Source organism: Syngnathoides biaculeatus, chromosome 5 (genome assembly GCF_019802595.1).
Source record: "Syngnathoides biaculeatus isolate LvHL_M chromosome 5, ASM1980259v1, whole genome shotgun sequence".
In the NCBI taxonomy this organism is placed as follows: domain Eukaryota; kingdom Metazoa; phylum Chordata; class Actinopteri; order Syngnathiformes; family Syngnathidae; genus Syngnathoides; species Syngnathoides biaculeatus.
Window position 1 is genome coordinate 15,442,001 of NC_084644.1, and position 20,156 is coordinate 15,462,156.

The 20,156-nt window shown below is 41.6% G+C and overlaps 2 protein-coding genes and 1 long non-coding RNA gene across 5 annotated transcripts in view; 2 read left to right on the plus strand and 1 right to left on the minus strand.

Annotated features, from left to right (window-relative positions):
• The window catches only part of LOC133500245 (sodium- and chloride-dependent transporter XTRP3A-like), a 33,103-nt gene extending 26,763 nt beyond the window's left edge, over positions 1-6,340 (plus strand). For all 3 annotated transcript variants that reach the window (XM_061818682.1, XM_061818684.1, XM_061818683.1), the window contains exons 8-11: positions 721-922; positions 2,700-2,859; positions 2,953-3,118; positions 3,755-6,340. In XM_061818682.1, coding sequence (XP_061674666.1) covers positions 721-922; positions 2,700-2,859; positions 2,953-3,118; positions 3,755-3,922 — 696 coding nt within the window. In that variant the 3' untranslated portion in view covers positions 3,923-6,340. The remainder of the gene's footprint in view (positions 1-720; positions 923-2,699; positions 2,860-2,952; positions 3,119-3,754) is intronic.
• Positions 6,341-7,322: 982 nt separating this feature from the next.
• LOC133500250 (uncharacterized) lies at positions 7,323-10,376 on the plus strand. The gene is made up of 3 exons (XR_009794843.1): positions 7,323-9,128; positions 9,230-9,417; positions 9,510-10,376. It is a non-coding gene; the product is annotated as an uncharacterized LOC133500250 (long non-coding RNA).
• Positions 10,377-13,933: 3,557 nt separating this feature from the next.
• LOC133500249 (phosphatidylinositol-3-phosphatase SAC1-B-like) overlaps positions 13,934-20,156 on the minus strand; it is a 53,270-nt gene continuing 47,047 nt past the window's right edge. Inside the window, exons 15-17 of the mRNA XM_061818690.1 lie at positions 18,277-18,362; positions 16,259-16,485; positions 13,934-16,143 (exon numbers count right to left, since the gene is read on the minus strand). Of these exons, the coding sequence (XP_061674674.1) occupies positions 16,263-16,485; positions 18,277-18,362 (309 nt within the window). The 3' untranslated portion in view covers positions 13,934-16,143; positions 16,259-16,262. The remainder of the gene's footprint in view (positions 16,144-16,258; positions 16,486-18,276; positions 18,363-20,156) is intronic.

Sequence of the window (20,156 nt, forward strand, 5' to 3'; positions counted from 1 at the left end):
CATACATTTTAATCACTTGGCTAATTCGGTCTGGATTTCGGAAATAGAATATTTCTCCTGCCTGTACCATGAACAAATCTGCTACATTTATTAAAAGTGTAGTTTGGCATCTTGGTAATGAAGGAAAACTAAAATTGTCTTGTCTTGATGAGCATTTTCATTTTTCTTCATATGCTAGGGTACACTTCCCCATATAGAAGCTGTATGCCTTGTCATGCCCACTTTCACCACCCCTGGTCGCCAAGGTAACAGGCTTACTTGGTATTGGACCCACAGTAGAGAGCGGTATGGTGGGAAATGGTTAACTTTCGTAAAATGCAACCGAGAAGATTAAGGAACAAAGTGAAAAAAACAGAGTAAATTAGTTGTTTTTCGATGGGTTCCAAAACCACGGAATATTAAAAAAATGAAAAATCTGGTGAAAATATACAATATATGACACTGGTGGTAGATAACATTACATTTTATCAGCAATCATCATGTTTCTTGATTTTACCTGTTTTACATGATTGTTGTTGGGCGACAGGGCATCAAAGATCATGTACAGTATAGTAATCACTTAAAGTTGTTTTATAGATGCGTGGCAGTCGTCACCCTTTACCACTTATTTCTTGAGTAAAGTCCATCGTAATACACAATCTTCTAGAAGGCCAAATCAAGGTAGATTGGAGTCATAAACTCTTATCACAGAACTCTGTTTTTCTCTTTCATCTTTTTCAGGCAGTGGAAGGGGTTGGTCTTGCCTTCATTGTGTACAGTGAAGCCATTCAAAACTTGCCCCTACCTCAGTTATGGTCAGTGCTGTACTTCTTCATGCTCCTGCTTCTGGGAATGGGCAGCATGCTCGGCAACTTGACTGCCATCACCACGCCACTACGCGATGTTAAGATCTTTAAGAATATTAGTAATGAAGTGTTAAACGGTAAGACTTGGATAGATATTGTTTGATACATTATATTAGTGTGTAATACATGCAAACGCCAGACAGACAGGGCCGGGATTCCGGTCCTCAGGACAGTGAGGCCAATACTCAAACCAGTGCTTCACCGTTGCACCATCCATCCATCCATTTTCTTCGCTGCTTATCCTCACGAGGGTCACGGGAGTGCTGGAGCCTATCCCAGCTGCCAATGGGCATGAGGCACGGTACACCCGTAACTGGTTTCCAGCCAATTCCAGGGCACATCGAGACAAACAGCCGCACTCACAATCACACCTAGGGTCAATTTAGTGCGTCCAATTAATATTGCATGTTTTTGGGCTGTGGGAGGAAACTGGCGTGCCCGGAAACCCACGCAGGGACATGCAAACTCCACAGAGGGGCCCGGGATTGAACCCAGGACCTCAGAACTGTGAGACCAACGGTTTCCAGCTGATCCACCATGCTGCCTACATATGAGCATGCAGCCCTATGAGGTCACAAGCCAGTGCAATCTGTAGGCCGGTCCCACGCCCGGATAAAGGCAAAGGGTTGACGCCATCATGCAATCGACGAAAACCACAATTGAGCACTCCTGCTGTATACTGTATGTTGTTATGAGGGCTCTGGAGCCATACGCAACCACCAAAAGAGCCAGGCATTTTCTTTTATTAATCGAAATGATGGTAGTGACTGGTTAGAGCATTAACCTCAAGGTTCTGAGGATCCGGGTTCAAATCCCGGCCCTGCCTGTAATGGAGTTTACATGTTCTCCCTGTGCCTGTGTGGGTTTTGTCCAGGGACACCAGTTTCCTTCCACATCCTAAAAACAGGCATTAATTGGAGACGCTAAATTGCTTAAGCGTGATCATGAGCATGAATGCTTGTTTCTATGTGCCCTGTGATTGGCTGGCAACCAGTTCAGGGGGTACACCGCCTCCTGCCAGCAGATAGCTGGGAGCACTCCCCCGAACCTCGTGAGAGAAGCGGCTCAGAAAATGGATTGGTGGATGGATAATCAAAATGAAACTGGCTTATTTTCGTACTAACATTTTCAAAAGGCTCCTGTTTTGTTTATGTAATTGCAGCCTGTGTTTTAATACATTCTGTCTGTTGCCCAGTAAGGGGGAAAAGAGAAGACTGCATTTTATTTCCATGGGGAGGTCTGACATTATAGGAGACATGTTCCATTTTTTTTCATTTGTTTCTTTTTTAATCCTCAAAATAACAAATGTGAAAATCAGTTTTTTTGTATTATATTTCCATAGTCATCAATGCAACAAAACTTCGTCAATAATGGACGTTAAACTTAAAACACCATTGCACAGCAGAGTTGTCATGCGGTGTGTCATTCTCTCCAGGAAATAGATAATATAGTCCCTTACAGCATATGTTGCCTTCATCATAAGATTTATACACGGCTTTTAATTTTCTTGTTTGTTTTTTTTGTCCAATATGGCTTTTTCAACATTTTGGGTTGCCGACCTTGACTGCAGTTGAGCCGTTGATCCATTCCTTTGTGTGCAATAGCTTACAAATGATGTTGATGTATACTAAGCTCTCTTTATATGAATACCATATTAGTTTTTCGACCAACTTTTAACTGCTCTTGGACTTTTAGGGTCTATAGCTTGAAACAGTTTTTCTGGTGGTGTGACGCCATGTCTCAATGATTTTATTGTAATCAATCGAAATGTCTGAAATGTTATCCGCCCACCGCATTTGGAATTTTCTCCTTTACTTGGCGATACATTACCCATGTGTTCTGTTTTTTTTTTAGGGACATTATGTCTAATCCTAATGTTGCTCGGTCTGGGCTTTACTACCCCATCTGGAAACTACTGGTTTACCATGTTCAATGAATATGGAGCATCTTTCTCGCTGCTCTTTGTCGTCATCATTGAGATTATAAGTGTCAGTTACATTTATGGAATTAAAAGGTCAGTATTGTCCTTTATTCACTATCCGTTTCAATTGGTACGTCTATTGTACAAATAACGTGATGCTTGTTGAAATTATCATGTTTATTGCAGGTTTGAAAAAGACATAGAAGACATGATTGGCCACCGTCCAAATTGGTATTTTAGGATCATGTGGGGGATAGTTGGTCCCCTACTCCTAATGGGCCTCTTCATCTTCTATATTGTGAACTATATTAGAGGAGGGACACCCACTTACCAAGCATGGAACAAGGAGCTGGTAAACCTTTGTTTGTTTGTTTGTTCGTGTAGCATGATGACATAAAAAACTCTTTAAATGTGTGCACAAAACATTTACATTTTTGTTACAGTTTGCAACTTTGTACAGTGAGAACACAATGTGATAGATCCTTCATCATGCACATAATGACCTTAAACCTGTCACCAAAACAACTAATTTCAAAGGATAGAAGTGGAGGGTTTTTGACAGGCCAAGTCAGTTTCCATATGTATACCCGACAGAGCATGATTTTTAGATCCTAAAGAGGAAACAAAAGAAAAAAAAACTAAAAAATGGCTGTGATAAAAACCTCTGAAATCATTACAAAAGAAGAATGCAAAAGTTTGTCAATCATTCAAAGACTTTCTGCAACTAAATGTCAAACCATTTTAGTGTGTTTGTTCCGATTTGTCCTCAGAAAAATTGGTGTTTCTAGTGCATTAGATCCAGAAGTACCTGGGAATAAAAGCTGAACACTTCTTGTGTCTCTTATTCATCTTTTAATGTCAAACCCAAGTGATTTAAATCCCCAAAAATACATTTAATTTCTTTTCCATTACTTCGTTAAAATAACTAGAAATGGATCATGTTATATGGGTGAAGGCTGACCACTAACTATATGTATTTACTTTTCAGGGAAAGTCAGAGGTGATGGAATATCCTGTTTTTGCTCAAGTCTTCATTGCAGTTCTGTTGGTGTCTCCAGTCAGCTGTGTTCCCCTCAAAACTCTGTTCGTGTTCTGCACAAAGAGGAAACAGAGTTTTAGCAATACTGGCCAATCAGTCATCACCATATCATCTTAGTGTGCCTACATTTGGATTATAACTTGCACCTTTCATCATACAGGCCTACTAGATACCAGCCATCTCACTTCTCTCAATGTCATCAAAATTTGTTAGTGTGCCACAATATCACAAGGGACTTTAGATAGGTCACAGGGGGTTAGAACAATGCTTCTTACCCAGATGTAAGCAAGGAAAACCTTCCTCTGTGGAAGAAACATCCAACCGAATTGCTGGTATATTAATATTTGGTGGTGATATGGCAACTGACTAAAGTTCATTCAGTTAATCATCTGGAAAGTTAGTGTTTTTTGGTAAAGTTGTTGTATTGTTTTTTCTAAAAGGACCAACATTTAGTTTTGTACTTTTAACTTTTAGGATCCAGTAGCAATTGCATTCTATTAGGTATGATTATGGTGTGAACATTATTGCCTCGAATATCCTGAAATATGCAATGTAAGATGTGTATATACTGTTCTATAGACCGCTGTCATATGTTTAAATAAGTATTACTTATTATAGTATTACTAATACTTCATATTAAGATACAAAGTGATGTTCAGAAATTGTTGTATGCAATTCCCCATTTGTATTTTCTCCTAAAAAAAAAAATAATAATAATTTAATACTACTGTATGGAATGCATTATGAGTAGTAATGTAGCCTTTTTGTAAATGAATGTATCAAATGTTGAATATTTTTTTTACTAAAGACTAACAGCTGATGGAATTGTAGTCGTTGTGGTCATATGTTTAACAAAGTAAGCAAGCAGAGTAATATGAAGTGTTAGACAGCAGAAAGGCAATTTGTAAGTTCTCTTATTTCAGAAAAGAAAAACAAAATGATTGGTAAAGAGGTGAAGTTTTATCCAGCAATATTAGCACACAGCATTGTGTTATCAACCATAATGGATTTGATATAAAACATTTAAAAATATCCTCTTACGTTCTGGATTCAAAATGCTGGACAGCTGATTCGTTTATTGATGTGACTGCTAACAGAATTTAATGGGTGAATTCAGAAGTGTTTTACAATTATAACTGGGTTCACAGTCAAATGGTACTGACGGGATGGTGCGGAAGGCAAATGGAAAATTCTTCCAGGTCAAGTCATTGGCCTTGACCTCATTGAGTTGTAGAACATTTTCACTTTGTGAAGCAGCAAGACCCACAAAAAGGCAACAAGAGAGGAGGTATTTGCACTGAAAGTTAGTCTTAAAGGAAGGATATGAATTTGATGTCCAAGGACTCCTGAATTCTGGCGGTCTGACTGCAACGGATTATCATCAAAATATTTTGAGATATTTATTAAGTACTTCTGATAGGAACACTTAAACTGGGACTGACATCCCTATAAACATTCTAAAATAGATATTGTAATGGAAAATACATATAACAGTATTCACTTCAATGTCTATACGAAAAAAAAAGTGAGCGGCACAAAGTTGCGCAATTGAGTGTCCCTCGACATCCAAGTGGTCGCCATATTAGTCGCGTCCTCTGTCCTTGACGTCATCGTCACTTCCGCCGTTGAAAACGCGCAGTGCCTGCTACTATGGAAGCCGAAGAACAGAGCTATTCGCATTTTTACGACGCCCCTTCTGACACCGAAGCTCTTTTTGAAAAAGACAAACGAGTGAAGTTACGGGGGCAATATTGCACTATTGTTTCGAGCCATATTCAGATGATATCCGATCACGGCCAAACGGCATCCCGTCTGATCCACTCCCGCGGCGGAGATGAGCCATCGCGGCTCATCGCAGCCGGCCGGTGTGGCTTATGACAGAGCCGAGCGGTGCAGCTTTAGGGGGGTGCTCGCAGTCGAGCCGGGGCGCTTTATGTGCGCACGCGACTGAGTAACGCATTCTCGGCTGGGTTATTCAGAGCCGCCCCCGTCGCAAAGCCCGACGCGCAACCTTAGCAGAAGCTGTGACCGCCGAACGCGGCACCTCAGCCGGTGTGGCTGAGTTTCAGCGCCCGTGGTGCCATATAAGGAAGAGGTGGAGCCGAGCTATGGTGCTTTTAGGTGTATGTTCAAAGTTGCCGCAGTACGCGATGAACACTATCGAGACATTGTTGGCTGGGCGACGCGCACATCGACACATTTCATACGCGGATCTTTTGTTACGTTATGAGAGAGACTGATTACGTTGTCCGCCCCAAACTATTCATTTTTTTTGTAGCTGTATGCGCACATCAACACATTTCATATGCGGATCTTTTGCTACGTTATGAGAGAGACCTATTACGTAGTCCGCCCCAAATTATTTTATTTTTTTTGGAGCTGTATACACACCTACCTGTTATTTGGAACCCATGAAGCTCTCGTCCTCTGCACCCGTGCAATCCATTTTTCACAACAAACAGGGTCTCTTTCAAACTTGTTACAGGTAATTCCATTCTCCCGAGTGTTCAAGCAATGTCCAGCATTGCAATGACACATCACAAAAAGACTTGTTTAAATATTTCTGTCTCATTATAATTATACATCTGACCATAGAGCCCCCCTTACAAATCCAGCCTGTTTGCTGGTTTAAGGTGCCAAAACAGTTTAAAAAAACACAAAGATGCTGACATTCATTCTTGAACCCTAACAGGTTGTAACTCAAATGCAATACACCAGACCACAGGAATACTAGTTGGTCATGACTTTTAAGTTTTGATTAAAAAAAAAAAAAAAGACTCGCTGGCTGTGGGAAGGTTTTTATAGGCCTGGCCAGTTAAGAGACAGAACTCATTGCTGGGGGACAGAAGGTTGAAGTCACCATCAGAAGACAGAAAAGGGAGGCGGGTCAAAGGCGCACGGGGTCACTTACAGGAGATCACTCGTGGGAGGAGCGCTGGAATAATAATAATGCACAAACTACCCGATTTGCCAACTGACTAACTGCAAAAGAAGACAGGAAACAAACGCCAAAGAAGAATGTGAGTCACTGAATGTGACATCGGAGGGTGGGGGCGAATGACCAACTGTGTGAAAAGAGGCAGGTGATTGGGTTATCACACTAATCGACATGTTTCACGTTACAATGAATAATGGCAGAGAGCAAACTCGTGTACTGTAAAACTCCAGCTTGTTTTGTGGCACCAAAAAAAAAAAAAGTGCAGTCAAATGAGTTCTGTATGCGTGGTTGTCCTACTTCACCTTGCTGAGGTATTTCAGGGTGACAAAAATCAGTGAATGGCACATTCTCCTGTCAATATACACAACAAACGGGGCAACATGAAATTTGCTGATAACACTAGCGCTGTTGACTAAAACATTAACTGACATTTTTAGTGGGGATCTTCATTATACTCTACACAGTACAATATGCCCTTATAGGACTGTGGATTTTCCATTTTGTACATGGGCTACATACTCTGGGCCAGTTAAATAAAACAAAATGTCATTTTATGTGTTTTTTTTTCCAAGTGGATTGTTTCCCTTGAATCTGGGTAGCAAATGAAGGAACGACACACTCTCAGAGACTAAAGCTTGGGCTAATTGTTTTATTAAAGGTGCAAGCAACCCGTCCGGCCATCTGTTACTTTTGTTGGACCCGCCAAAAAGTTTTCTCCTGTTCCTTTGTCCACTTCTTCAAACATTTCCCCCCCCCCCCTGAGGGGAGCTTTCCTCCCCCAGCTCACCTGTGTCACATCCTATTCACTTCCTGGCCCCGGGACATCTGTGGAACTTGCATACTTGTAACAAATGATGGACAGCGTCAGGGGCAGCTCTGGTGAAGGATGCCTCCTGAAGTCCACAATCATCTCCACAGTTTTTAGAGTGTTCAACGCAGGTTGTGTTGATCACACCAAAGCTTCAGTCGCCCCACTTCCTGTCGTTACGCAGACTCATCGCCGTCTTTGATGAGGCCGATGAACTTCAGGAGTTTGACAGTCAGGTGCCACGAGATGCGCGAGGGATTGCATGATATGCGTTTTCAATGGAAGTATAACAATGGTCTAGAGCAGGGGTCGGGAACCTTTTCGACTCAGAGAGCCATTAATGCCAAATATTTTAAAATGTCATTTCAAAAGAGCCATACAGATTTTTAAAAACTAAGTACAGGTGTATTTGAGCATTTATGTAAGACCAACACTTTTAGAGTATAATAAATCTCTACGCTATTGCCAACCAATAATGACAAAAATACTTTTTATCATTAATGCGACTTCTGGTGCCTCATGGTTTTGCTGATGGCTTTATAGTCTGTTTCATATGTTGTTAGATTAGGGTTCAGCAGGCACTGAGATTTACAGACATTCATCATGAACGGAATTCATTTTGATTTGCCATCATGATGGTATGTTGGCGAGCAGTTGTTGCCGACAAAGGCATCTTTCATTTGTTGATAATCATCTTGTCTTTATGCGAAATTGTTTGGCAGCATCAATTGAAATACTTGGGCATAACTCCCCATCTGTGAATTTAGACACACAGCAGAACCATCTCTCTCCACAAAGGCTGTCAATTTTTGCTGAAAACGCCTCGTTTTTTTTTCTTTGCGCGACCTTTTTCAAAATCTTTTCTATAATTAGTTGTTTCGACCCGATCAGCGCTCACCCTTCTACGCCTGCGCACATTGACTGCCACAGCAACTGCAGTAACCCGACTAGGACAAACTGTCTCTGTGTCATTTGCGTTGCCTCCAAGACAGGAATCAGACGTACAGAATGTTTGTTATGAGGGCTCTGAGAGCCATACGCAACCATCAAAAGAGCCAGATATGGCTCGTGAGTCAAAGGTTCAAGACCCCTGGTCAAGAGTGTTATTTGCCCTCGGTGGAAATTTCACATGCTGCTTATATTTAGGGAGTTTGTGCTTAAGTTTGGCTGTGTTAAAATCTCCTAGGATGATGAGCAGTGAAGCTGGGTGTTTTTTCTCAATCTCATTTATCTTCTCAGTGAGGGTCAGCATTGCTGCGTTCATGCTAGCTTGAGGTGGAATCTAAACACCGACTAGGATGAAATATATGAACTCACGTGACAAATAACACGGTTTACAGTTCCAAAAAAAACAGCAACTCTAAAAGCGGACTGCAGTGTGTGCTGAGGTGTGTAACGTCCGTGCACCATTTTTCATTGATATAAAAGCATATTCCACCAGCTTTCGATTTCCATTTTAGCTCAACCACACGGTGATGGAGGAGGAAGCCAGGCAGCGGGATAGCAGCGTCGGGCACTCGTCCAAAAAGTCAAGTCTCCGTGAAGCACAGAGCCGCGGAACGTCAAAATGTCGACAGGTTTTAATCAGGAGCTGAAGTTCATCCATTTTGTTGCCTAGTGAGCGTAGGTTCACAAGATGGATCGTAGGAAGTATGAGTCATTGTCCCCTCTTTCGCAGGCGAACTCCTGTACCGGCTCACGTCTCTCTTCATCGCGAGGCTTTGAAGCGCGCGCCAATGAGCAACTCCGGAAAAAGACTCTCTGATAGTTAGCAAGTCAACTCTTGAGTACTTGAGTACCGAGATGCCCGAAAAACACACAAACATACACAATACCAGGGCGAACGTGCCGAAGGCTGCCACACTGGTAGGTGCCATCAAGTACAACAGTCTCCATTTTCATTTCCTCGTCCTGAAAGTCATCCCACTGTAACACTGATATTTGTGCTTTGTCTCCAGGCATTACAACGCAAATCCATGTAAGGATCTTGGCCTTTGTAAATCTGAGCAACAGTGTGCAAAAACATAAGAACACACAATGCCATGACGAGTACCGCTTGCAGTTGAACCAGTAATACCCCCGTGGGCCCAATTTATATTGTAAGCAGGAGTTTGCTGACCAGCCGGCTTTAGCAGATGGCCCAAAGCATCCCGAATAACCGTCAACCCTTCCACCACACTGGTAATGTTATACGAGTTATTTGGTATCAAAGTGGAGCATGCATATCCTGTCAGGTTCAGAGAAACGCATAAACCACCCTGCTGGACCAGAATGTAGTCGAATGCCATGTCATGTTTAAGTAGAGTTAGTCAATGGCTACTTTGAGTGTTAAATAAGAGCTCAAACCCCTTGATCATTTATGAGCAAATCCCTGCAAAGTATGTGTTATATTATCAATGTGATCTGCCAAAAATGTCACTCCATAGCATGGGAAAAATCCAATGCCCCATTTCTCTCCCCAAGTAATTCGTCAATAATAAAGCTTCCAAAGCATGAAACTGTGCCATTTCTCATTTCATTCTGGAGTTTTGTACTCCCATTTGATGCTCTTTCGCTGCTCCTTTTCCTATTTTAATTCTTACATCATTATAAGGAAGCTGTAAATATACTGTTGGACGCTTTTTTCCTCCCCGCGTGTTCGTTTAGTTTTGGGTAGTGAGAATGTTGGTTATCAGAATACAGGCTGGAGATGATGAACAGTTTCTTCGAAGCTTTTACTTACAGAATATTCTGGGCACAAATAAGTGACAGACAATGGCTGTAGCAGATCAGAAGTGCAAAGATACAAAGGACTTGCAGCATTTTTATACTATCAGAAGGGTCCGCATCACAAAATTATGAAAGGAAAACAAAGAGCATTACATGAGAATCGCATAATAAAGCAAAGACCATCACAAAATATCGGCAATCATAATGACTAAACCAAATCTATCTGGTAATAACGGGCATATTCCTATGTCCTAATCTCTGGTAAATATTTCAGCAAGATTCACTTAAGGTTATCTGATGAGTTGGCATGCTTCAAACATGAGTTATACAGTCATGACTAAATATGAGCAGAAGACACACTTCAATACTAACTCTCTCACCTCTGGACATGTCCAAACCATCGAAGTCTGCTCTCTCAAACCTTGTCGCCAAAACATCTAACTTTGGCTGTCCCTCTAATGAGTTCATTTCTAATCCTATCCAACCTGCTCACTCCTAGAGAGAGCCTCAACATCTTCATTTCTGTCACCTTCAAGTCTGCTTTCTATAGGTCACTTGCACTTCAGAGCAAGTGTATTGTGGGTAAGAATTTTTTGTGTCTCAGCCATTTTGGGAGGTTGTAAACAGTTCTTAGTTTGTCTACATACCAGCATCGCGTTCATTGTATCTGCACTTTCTATGGAATTTTCCAAGTATTTCAAGGATCTGTCGGCTGATCTGAAACCCTACTACAGGCAGAAAATCAGTTTATGTGAGGATCTGGACCCGTATAGTCTATCGAAGGCTGATTTTGCGACTGAAAAATGTTGGCCGAGAGTGGAATACCCCGACATTGTGAACTACTTGGTGCTTACAACTAACAGCCTTACTAACCAACAGATGAAGGCCTACAAGTCTTTGGTTTTAATCGTTGCCCGAGTAAGTAACTTATAATCACCCGGGACAGAGTGCGTAACTCACTGTTGTTGTTTCTGCTTAGCCATTATGGCCTTTTCAGGTCCGACAAATCGGACTGATTAGGGAAAAAGATCTATGACAAATAAATATTACACCATCTTTTAAATTTATTTGAAGGGGCTTTAAGTAATGTGACCATAATTAAAATGTACAAGGTGTAAATTACTAAGTACAAACAAATTATAGTGTGAATGTCTGAATGTAGCCCTAATAGTAATACTAGCACTAATACAACAGTAGCGGCTTTCTATTTATTCACATTTGCCTTACTCAAATGTCAGCATATAGAAAGCCGCTACTGTTGTATTAGGGCTAGCGTGAATGATGCCCTGGTAGGTGGTAGATGCTACATGCATACTCGTGCTGTTTTTAATATATATACGGTATATTTCCTTCTTAAAAATAATTTGACGTTTACAGACAGTAAACAGACAGCAAATGCACAACACACATTCATACGTTTGTATCCTAAACTGTAGATGAAAAGCCTGTCACTGGTCGGTGGCCGAGTTGGTTGTACATGTACATGTACATGTACATGTAGACCTATCAAACACCGTTCGTCTTGTAATATAAAACACAGCAAACAACACATACATGTAAACTTATGAAGTGAACGCTGCACACACGACTTGAAACTATGGGATGAGTGAGATCTGCACGCGAGATATTACTGAGCCACTTCGCTTCCCGTTTGCTCGACATTTCTTCTGTTTGGGGTCCTTGGTGCGTAACTATTTTCGGAAATCGAAAAAAAACGTCTGTTCCCTTCTTTGCTGAACTTGTTATAGCAGCCAATAACACAACACGTGTGCACCATCGTCTCAGAAGTCAAAAAGCGTCTTATGTATTCTAATGTAACCAGCGAAATGAGACCTCCCAATATGGCGGCCAGAAAAAATTCAAAACAGATGTGACGTCACCTGCAAGTCACCTATTGTCTCTTCAGTGCCACTGTCTCTAATCTGTACATCATCACTGGCCTCACCACTGTTTTATAAACTTTGCCTTTCATTCTAGCAGAGGCTCTTCTGTCACATAACACACCAGCTGTTCCGACCTGCTTGGGCCCGTTTCTTCACTTCCTTACCACACTCACCATTCCTCTGGATTGTTGATCCCAAGTATTTGAACTCATCTACCCTCGCTATCTCTTCCCCCTTCACCACTGTCATTCACGGACATATATTCTGTTTTACTTCAATCTTCATTCCTCTCCTTTCCGGTGCGTGCCTCCATCTTTCTAATTGTTCCTCCACATGCTCCCTGCTTTCATTGCAGATCACGTCATCTGCCGACATCATGGTCCAAGGGGATTCCAGTCTAACCTCATCTATCAGCCTATCCATTACCACAGCAAATAGGAAGAGGCTCAGAGCTGATCCCTGAGGCAGTCCCACCTCCACGTTAATTTTTTCTGTCACACCTCACCATTGTTCTGCTGCCATCATACATGTCCTGTACTATTTTAACATACTTCTCTGCCACACCAGACTTACGCATGCAGCACCACAGTTCCTCTCTTGGTACTCTGTCATAGGCTTTCTCTCGATCCACAAAGACGCAATGTAGCTCCTTCCGACCTTCTCTGTACTTTTCCACTTTCATCCTCATGGCAAATAATGCACCTGTGGTACTCTTTCTAGGCATAAAACCATACTGTTGGTCGCAGATACTTACTACTGTCTTGAGTCTAGCCTCCACTACTCTTTCCCTTAACTTTATTGTGTGGCTCATCAGCTTTATTCCTCTACAGTTCCCACGGTTTATTAGATTAGATTATTGGGCTTTGACTTTTTGCCACGTGTTTTTGTGCTTCCGCCTTTTTGGACTGCTTAGCAGTGTACGACCGCTGCCTGAATTAAAACCACCCTCAACATCATGTCCTTGTCTCAAAGTCCTGCATTTGGGTCCTGTCCCTTGTGTGCCGCGTGCCCTTGACAATTGGAGACTCTACATAAATTGCCATACTGTGTGATTGTGAGTGCGAATGGTTGTTTCTGTCCCTTGTGATTGGCTGGTTCAGGGTGTACCCCGCCTCCTGCCCAAAGATAGCTGGGATAGGCTCTAGTACTGAGAATAAGCACTTCAGATAATGGGTAGATGGATGTATATATAAATTTTCTTTGCTTTGCTACGTTCACTAGCCCGCAAGCTAACCAGAGAAGGAGCTTGCTCGACTGCAGTGGGGTCGTTAAATTCTTCAGCGACACGCTTGGAATTGTTATGTGTGGGTCTCCCCACATATGACATATGGGAAAGTTAATTGTTTAAAACTATAATCACACTGACGTTTGGTAGTTGACAGACACTGAGCACATATGGAGAAACGTAATTAATTGACAGGTAACAGGTCTCTTCAGCTCCTTCAGTGGACAAGCCCAGTCGTGGTTTGAGGGCTTTGTGCATCCCAATGATCATAGGAGATGTCTGGGGCTTGATGCCCCTGGAAGGGTCACCCATTGGCAATCAGGTACTAGGTAAGGGACCAGACAAAGCACAGCTCCATAACCCCCCCTACGACAAGTACAAATAATGGATTCGTTTTCCCTAATAATGATAAAGGACACGTTATGCACATTCCATTTTGTTATTTTTTTCGAAATCCTCAAAATAAAAATGACATAAAAAAGTCTGATTTCTTTATTGCATTTCTTTCATTTCATCAAAACAATTAAACATAATTCATTAATATTGAAATTAATTTAAACTTGGTGGTATCATACAACAAAGCAGTCACGTGGTGCATCGTTTTCTACAGAATGCACTGCAGTGAAAATAAACATTTAATCATGAATGCTAATTATGTATTTGTAGTCAACTTGGTCATTTTGATAGTAGACTAATATAGCTAATATAGATACAGTCCAGGGAGGAGACCCAAGAGACGCCCCAGGGCACACTGTAGTCTGTCTCTTGGTTGGCTTGGGAACACCTCCAAATTGCCTCAGAAGAGCTGGAGGAAGTGGCTGTGGATAAGGAAGTATGGGGTTCCCCGCAAAATTTACTGTCCCTACGACCCGACGCCAGGTAAGTGAAAAATAATGGATGGATAGGTTTATTTACATAATTTAACATTACAATCATCCAGTTTCTGATTACATAATTGACGCTTTCTAGATACTTTTATACTAGTGTATTTGACTTCAGTAACCTTAGTTTCACACAGAGGCTTTGTTAGTTGTACTCCTTCAACACTGACCTTTGAATCTTGGTTGGTTTTCCACTGAAACGAGGGAAATTCCTTTGTGAGTCGAGATATGACCTGGCTTGGTTTACCCAGCAGGTGTCTGACTCCCAAGTTTTCTGAGGCTAATGTCAATTTTAAACTTGGTTCCTGTTGTTGCTGTTTCCAACACATTTTCTGCATCCTAAGCATTAAGGCATGGATTTTTTTTTTAACTAGTTCCATCAGTTTAGCATTCTCGTAACTCATATATCTGTTACATAACACCAAATCAAATATTCTTGTCTTATGATCATATCATATCATAAAAATATTGTTAAACATCAAACCTGTAGTAAAGTTAACAATGCATTTTAGTTCATTAAATTGTTTCCTTATTTCTTTATTGTCCTTGAGAAAAGTGTTTGTCGTTTCCACAATCATAGCTAATTATTGTGGTCCCTCCCTCCCCAAGAAAGCAGAATAGAGGCATATGAAAGGATCAGTCTAATCATCCACCCCTGTTATCAGCAACGTTTGACATCTGAAGATGGGACACACTGCACGTTTTTTTTTTACATTAGTCATTTTATTTATAAGGATGACACGATGGAAGCTGTAGACTTTCACTCGCATTTGAGCGCCAAATTTACCCCCACAAGCTAGAAAAAACATCTTTGGAAAATTTATTTTCGATGGGGAAAAGCCCCAGTGAAGAGCCTTCAACTTACAAGAAAAAGAAAGTTATTAACCACATCAAAACACTCCTTTAACTCACGCCTTTTTGAGGAGCTTTGTGAAGAGAGGTGCTTCCCTTATACACGGAAATTAGATGGTTTTCCAGAGGGACCTCGTTCACAAGAGTGTTTAAAGTACAAGAGCGATGCAAAGATTTCTCTCATTGCCGACATATCTGTGAACCGGGGTTTTCCGGGGTGACAGCAACCAAAACAAAACAACGTAATAGACTGGATATACCATCTTGTTGCAGAGAAACAAGCTCAGTGCTTCCATTGATTTAGCATTACGTAGAGTTAAAATTTTCATGCACTTTAAATTAATTCCCGTGGTGGAGCTGTATCTTATTTTGAAGGGTTGTTCAAACGTTACTCTAGCGACCAGTTAAAACAGTTCTAGGGCTGTGGTCGTCAACAGAGGCAAATGGTTACAACTGAGAAATTTATTTCAGCTGTCACGGAGTGTTTAATAGTTAACTGTTGTGTAGGTACATATAGATAAGAGAAGAAAATTAGAATGGCTGGTTCGTGTTCTTTATTTTTCCATATGTATTTTTTATGTTTATTTTATTTATTTCTTCATCATATTCTTAATTTATTATTCATTGTCATGTGTATTGTATTCGATATTCAATACAAACAATTTTCAATACAAAAACTACGTAAGGGCCCCCTCCCCGTCCACGGTAAAAATTGTCAAGCATTGACCGGTCTGCAGTGATAAAAAGGTTGGGGACCACTGCTGTAGAGCATTGGCCTCACAGTTCTGAAGACTGGGGTTCAAATCTGTGTGGAGTTTCTCATGTTTTCGCCATGCCTGCGTGGGTTTTCTCCTGGCACTCCGGTTTCCTCCCACATTCCAAAAACATGATTTAATTGGAGACTCTAAATGGCCCCTCAGTGCGATTGTGAGTGTGACTGTTGTCTGTCTCTAAGTGCCCTGCGATTGGCTGGCAACCAGTTCAGGGTGTACCCTGCCTCATACCCGTTGACAGCTGGGCCTGGCTCCAGCACTCCCATGACCTTCGTGAGGATAAGCGGCACAGAAAATTGATGGATGGATAGAAAAATCAGTTCACCTCTAAACCTAACGCAAAATTGTATTTCTGCATGTGACAAAGTACAAGTGTGACAATACCTATTTAAATCCTACTAGGCTCCAGCACTCCAGTGACCCTGGTGAGGAAACGATGCCGGAAACAGTGAACCAAAATGAGTTTCTTCTGAAGTGTACCCAGGCACTCCATTAGAGATAGGGTGAGAAGCTCAGTTATCCTGTGTGTTATCTTCTGCATTGAGAGGAGCCATATGATGTGGGTCTGTAATGGAGCCCTATGGGGGTCACAAAACAGGCCGGTCCCAAGCCTGGATAAATCCAGAGATTTGCGTCAGGAAAGGCATTTGGCGTAAAACTTTGTCAAACAAATATGAGCATTCATCTAAAGAATCCCATACCAGATTGGCCGGGTTAACAATGACCACTCCAGGCAAAGTTAACCTGCAGAGTTTTGGTGAAAAAAATCAGAACAGTGGGTTGAAGACAAAGAAGAGGAGGAATGCGAATACATTGGCACAAAAAGAAGAGGAATGCACAGAGTCTACAACTGAATATAAGGGTTTTGAATGTTGGGACTATGACAGCAAAAGCTCAAGAGTTGGTTGAGAGATAACCCTAACCCTAAATTATTTTACCATGGATTACATGGAGAGACAAATGGAGTCGGAGTTATTTTAAAGCACAAGCTGGATAAGAATGTCTTGGAGGAAGGAAAAGAGTCTCGAATTGAGCGATGAAGCTGAAACTTGAAATTGAATTATGTATAATGTGATTAGTGGCTGTGCCCCACAGGTAGGATGTGACCTAGAATTGAAAGAGAAATTCTGGAACAAACTAGATTAAGTAGTTCTGACCATCCCTGACACAGAGAGTTGTGATTGCTGCAGAGTGTAATGGACATGTTGAAGGAAACTGGCGCGATGAAAAAGTGATGGGGAAGTATGGCATCCAGGAAAGGAACTTTGAGGGATAGATGATGGTGAACTTTGCAAAAAGGAAGGAAATTACAGTAGTGAACAGCTTTTTTCAGAAGAGGCATGAACATAGGCTGACCGACAAGAACAGAGATAGACGCATGCGGGTGGATTACATTTTGTTCAATTGATGTAATATGAAGGAGGTTACTGACTGTAAGGTAGTGGTAGGGGAGAGCGTAGCTCAACAGCATAGGATGGTGGACACAGAGGACTGAGGAGAGGTGAAAGGAATACATTGAGATGTGGCGTAAGGCAAAGGTAGAGGTGGCGAAGGCTAAACAAGAGGCATATGACGTACACCAGGTTTGCCACGAAAGAAGGAGAAAAGGATCTCTAATGGTTGGCTAGACAGAGGGATAGAGATGGGAAGGATGTGCAACAGGTAAGGGTGATTAAGGATAGAGATGGAAATGTGTTGACTGGTGCCAGTAGTGTGCTAAATAGATGGAAAGAATACTTTGAGGATGTTGCTGGTGTTGGGGATGAAGATTAAGAAGACAAAGTTAGACCAGAGAACCATGTGGTGGAAGCTGAGAAAGGAACGAAGTGAGACAGGCTCTCGGTGGCCAGGAGGAGCTCCCGGAAGACTGGACTACTACAGCCAAGGTGATCAGAGAGACAGGCAGGAGAGTACTTGGTGGGGCCTCTGGTAGGAAAGGGGAAAAGGAGACTCAGTGGCGGAACCCCAAAATATAGAAAATCATACAAGGAAAGAGGTTAGCGAAGAAGAAGTGGTACACTGAGAGGACTGAGAGGTCAAAGGAATACATTCAGATGCAACATAGGGCAAAGATAGATGTGTCGAAGACTAAACGAGAGGCATATGACGACATGGACACCAGGATAGACACACAAGAAGGAGAAAAGGATCTCTACAGGTTGGCCAGACAGAGGGATAGAGATGAGAAGGATGTGCAGCAAGTATAGAGATAGAAATGTGTTGACTGGTACCAGTAGTATGCTAAATAGATGCAAAGAATACTTTGAGAAGTTGATGAACAAAGAAAATTAGAGAGAAAGAAGAGTAGAAGACCAAGAAGTCGCAATGATGAGGTAAGGGGAATTTCGAAAAGCACTAAAGAGGATGAAAAATGGAAATACAGTTGGTCCTAAATGACCTACCTGTGGAGGCAATTTGGAGCAAATTGAAGAACTAGGTCCAGAGCCGGTAGGATCCTTTTGGACCTGGTCCCCAGCTCTTCTATCTCCTTCTGTAGGAAAAATGTTACAGATCAATGAAAGTAAAAAGTATTAGGCATTTGAACAGTTTTTTCCCTCTGGCAATTAAGTCATTAAATTCTTGATCATCGAACTGACGATTTCTCTACCTTGTGCCATCCACCCACTCACATAATCTGGTCCAATCAGTATTAGTATTGATTTTATATATATATATATATATATATATATATATATATATATATATACATACACACACTTGCTTAACACAATGTAGGACGTTAACGCACTTATCTCTTACCTGTTCTAAATGAAGATTTTACATTTTGCCCAACTCTTATAAGGAATAGTTCCGATAAACAGAAATGTCTCTTGTTCTTTGTCCTTGTTGCTATGTTGTTCCTTGTTCTGAATGGCGTACCAGAGCAGCACCGACTGCGAGAGAAAAATTCCTAGTTTTTCTGCACACTTCGCCATGAAAGCTGATTCTGATGTGGCTGCACAGTTTTTGACCCACTTATTCAACAGAATACAAGCAGATGAGAAAATTCCTTAAGAATAGAGTGAGTGTGCTAGTTCCCATTTTTAATAAAAAAAAAATGGTAATTTGCAGAGCTGTAGGAACTATAGAGGAATAAAATTGGTGACCCACACAATGAAGTTATGTGAAAGAGTAGTGGAGGCTAGACAGAGGACAGAAGTAATTATCTTCGAGCAACAGTAGTTTCATGCCTATAAAGAGTACCACAGATGTACTCTCAGCACCGGGGCACCCCACGCTTGTGTCCTCTCCCCTCTACTTTTGTCGCTCTACAAAACAAATGCACCTCAAGGCACCAGGCTGTCAAACTCCTGAAGTTCGTAGATGACACCAGAGTCATCGGCCTCATCAAAGACGGCGACAAGTCTGTGTATCGACAGGAAGTGGCAAGACTGGAGCTTTGGTGTGGCCAACACAACCTGGTTTTAAACACTCTAAAGACTGTAGAAATGATTGTGGACTTCAGGAGGCCTCCTTCGCCACAGCTGCATCTCACGCGGTCCAACTGTATTGTGTCAACTGTCAAGACCTTCAGGAATTACAATCTCCTAAGACGTGAAGTGAGGTAGAGGAAGTGAAATGAACAACTCCATCCTTAAAAAAAGCCCAGCAAAGAATGCACCTCTTGCAGCTTCTGAGGAAGCATGCCCTGTCATAAGAGGTACTGAGAGTTCTACCCAACAGTCATCCAATTAGTACCGTGTACTTCCATCACGGTCTGGTATGGAGCTGCCTCAAAAAATTACAAATTCCAGCTACAACCAACAATAAAAACCGCTGAACGGATTGTCAGCACCACCCTACCCACCCCATAAGACTTGCATGCTACTCGAACTAGACACTGAGAGGGAAGGGTGAACCCTCCATATCCTGGCCACCAGCTCCTTACATCAGGTAGATGCTACCGATCAATGCAAATCAAAAATAGAAGGCATTCAAACATTTTTTTCCAACTTGCAATTAAGTCATTAAATTCTTGATCAGCGAACCAACTTTCTGCCTTGCACCGTTGGTGAGACACACCCTCACATCCTGCCAGTACAATCAGTATTAGTTTTAGTAATAGTTAATGTAGACTATCGTACAATTTGTTACTTTAAATTGCACCATTCGGACAGTTGTCATTGCACTGATCTATAACGGTGAAGCAAGAACAAATAAGGGCAGTCTGGATAACAATGTGAGAAGGGTGACACACTCACTGCTCTCAATGCTGGAAGACTGCATCTTTGCACAACTGTGACCCTTATAAGAAATGGTTACCTATTAATTGAATGTCTAC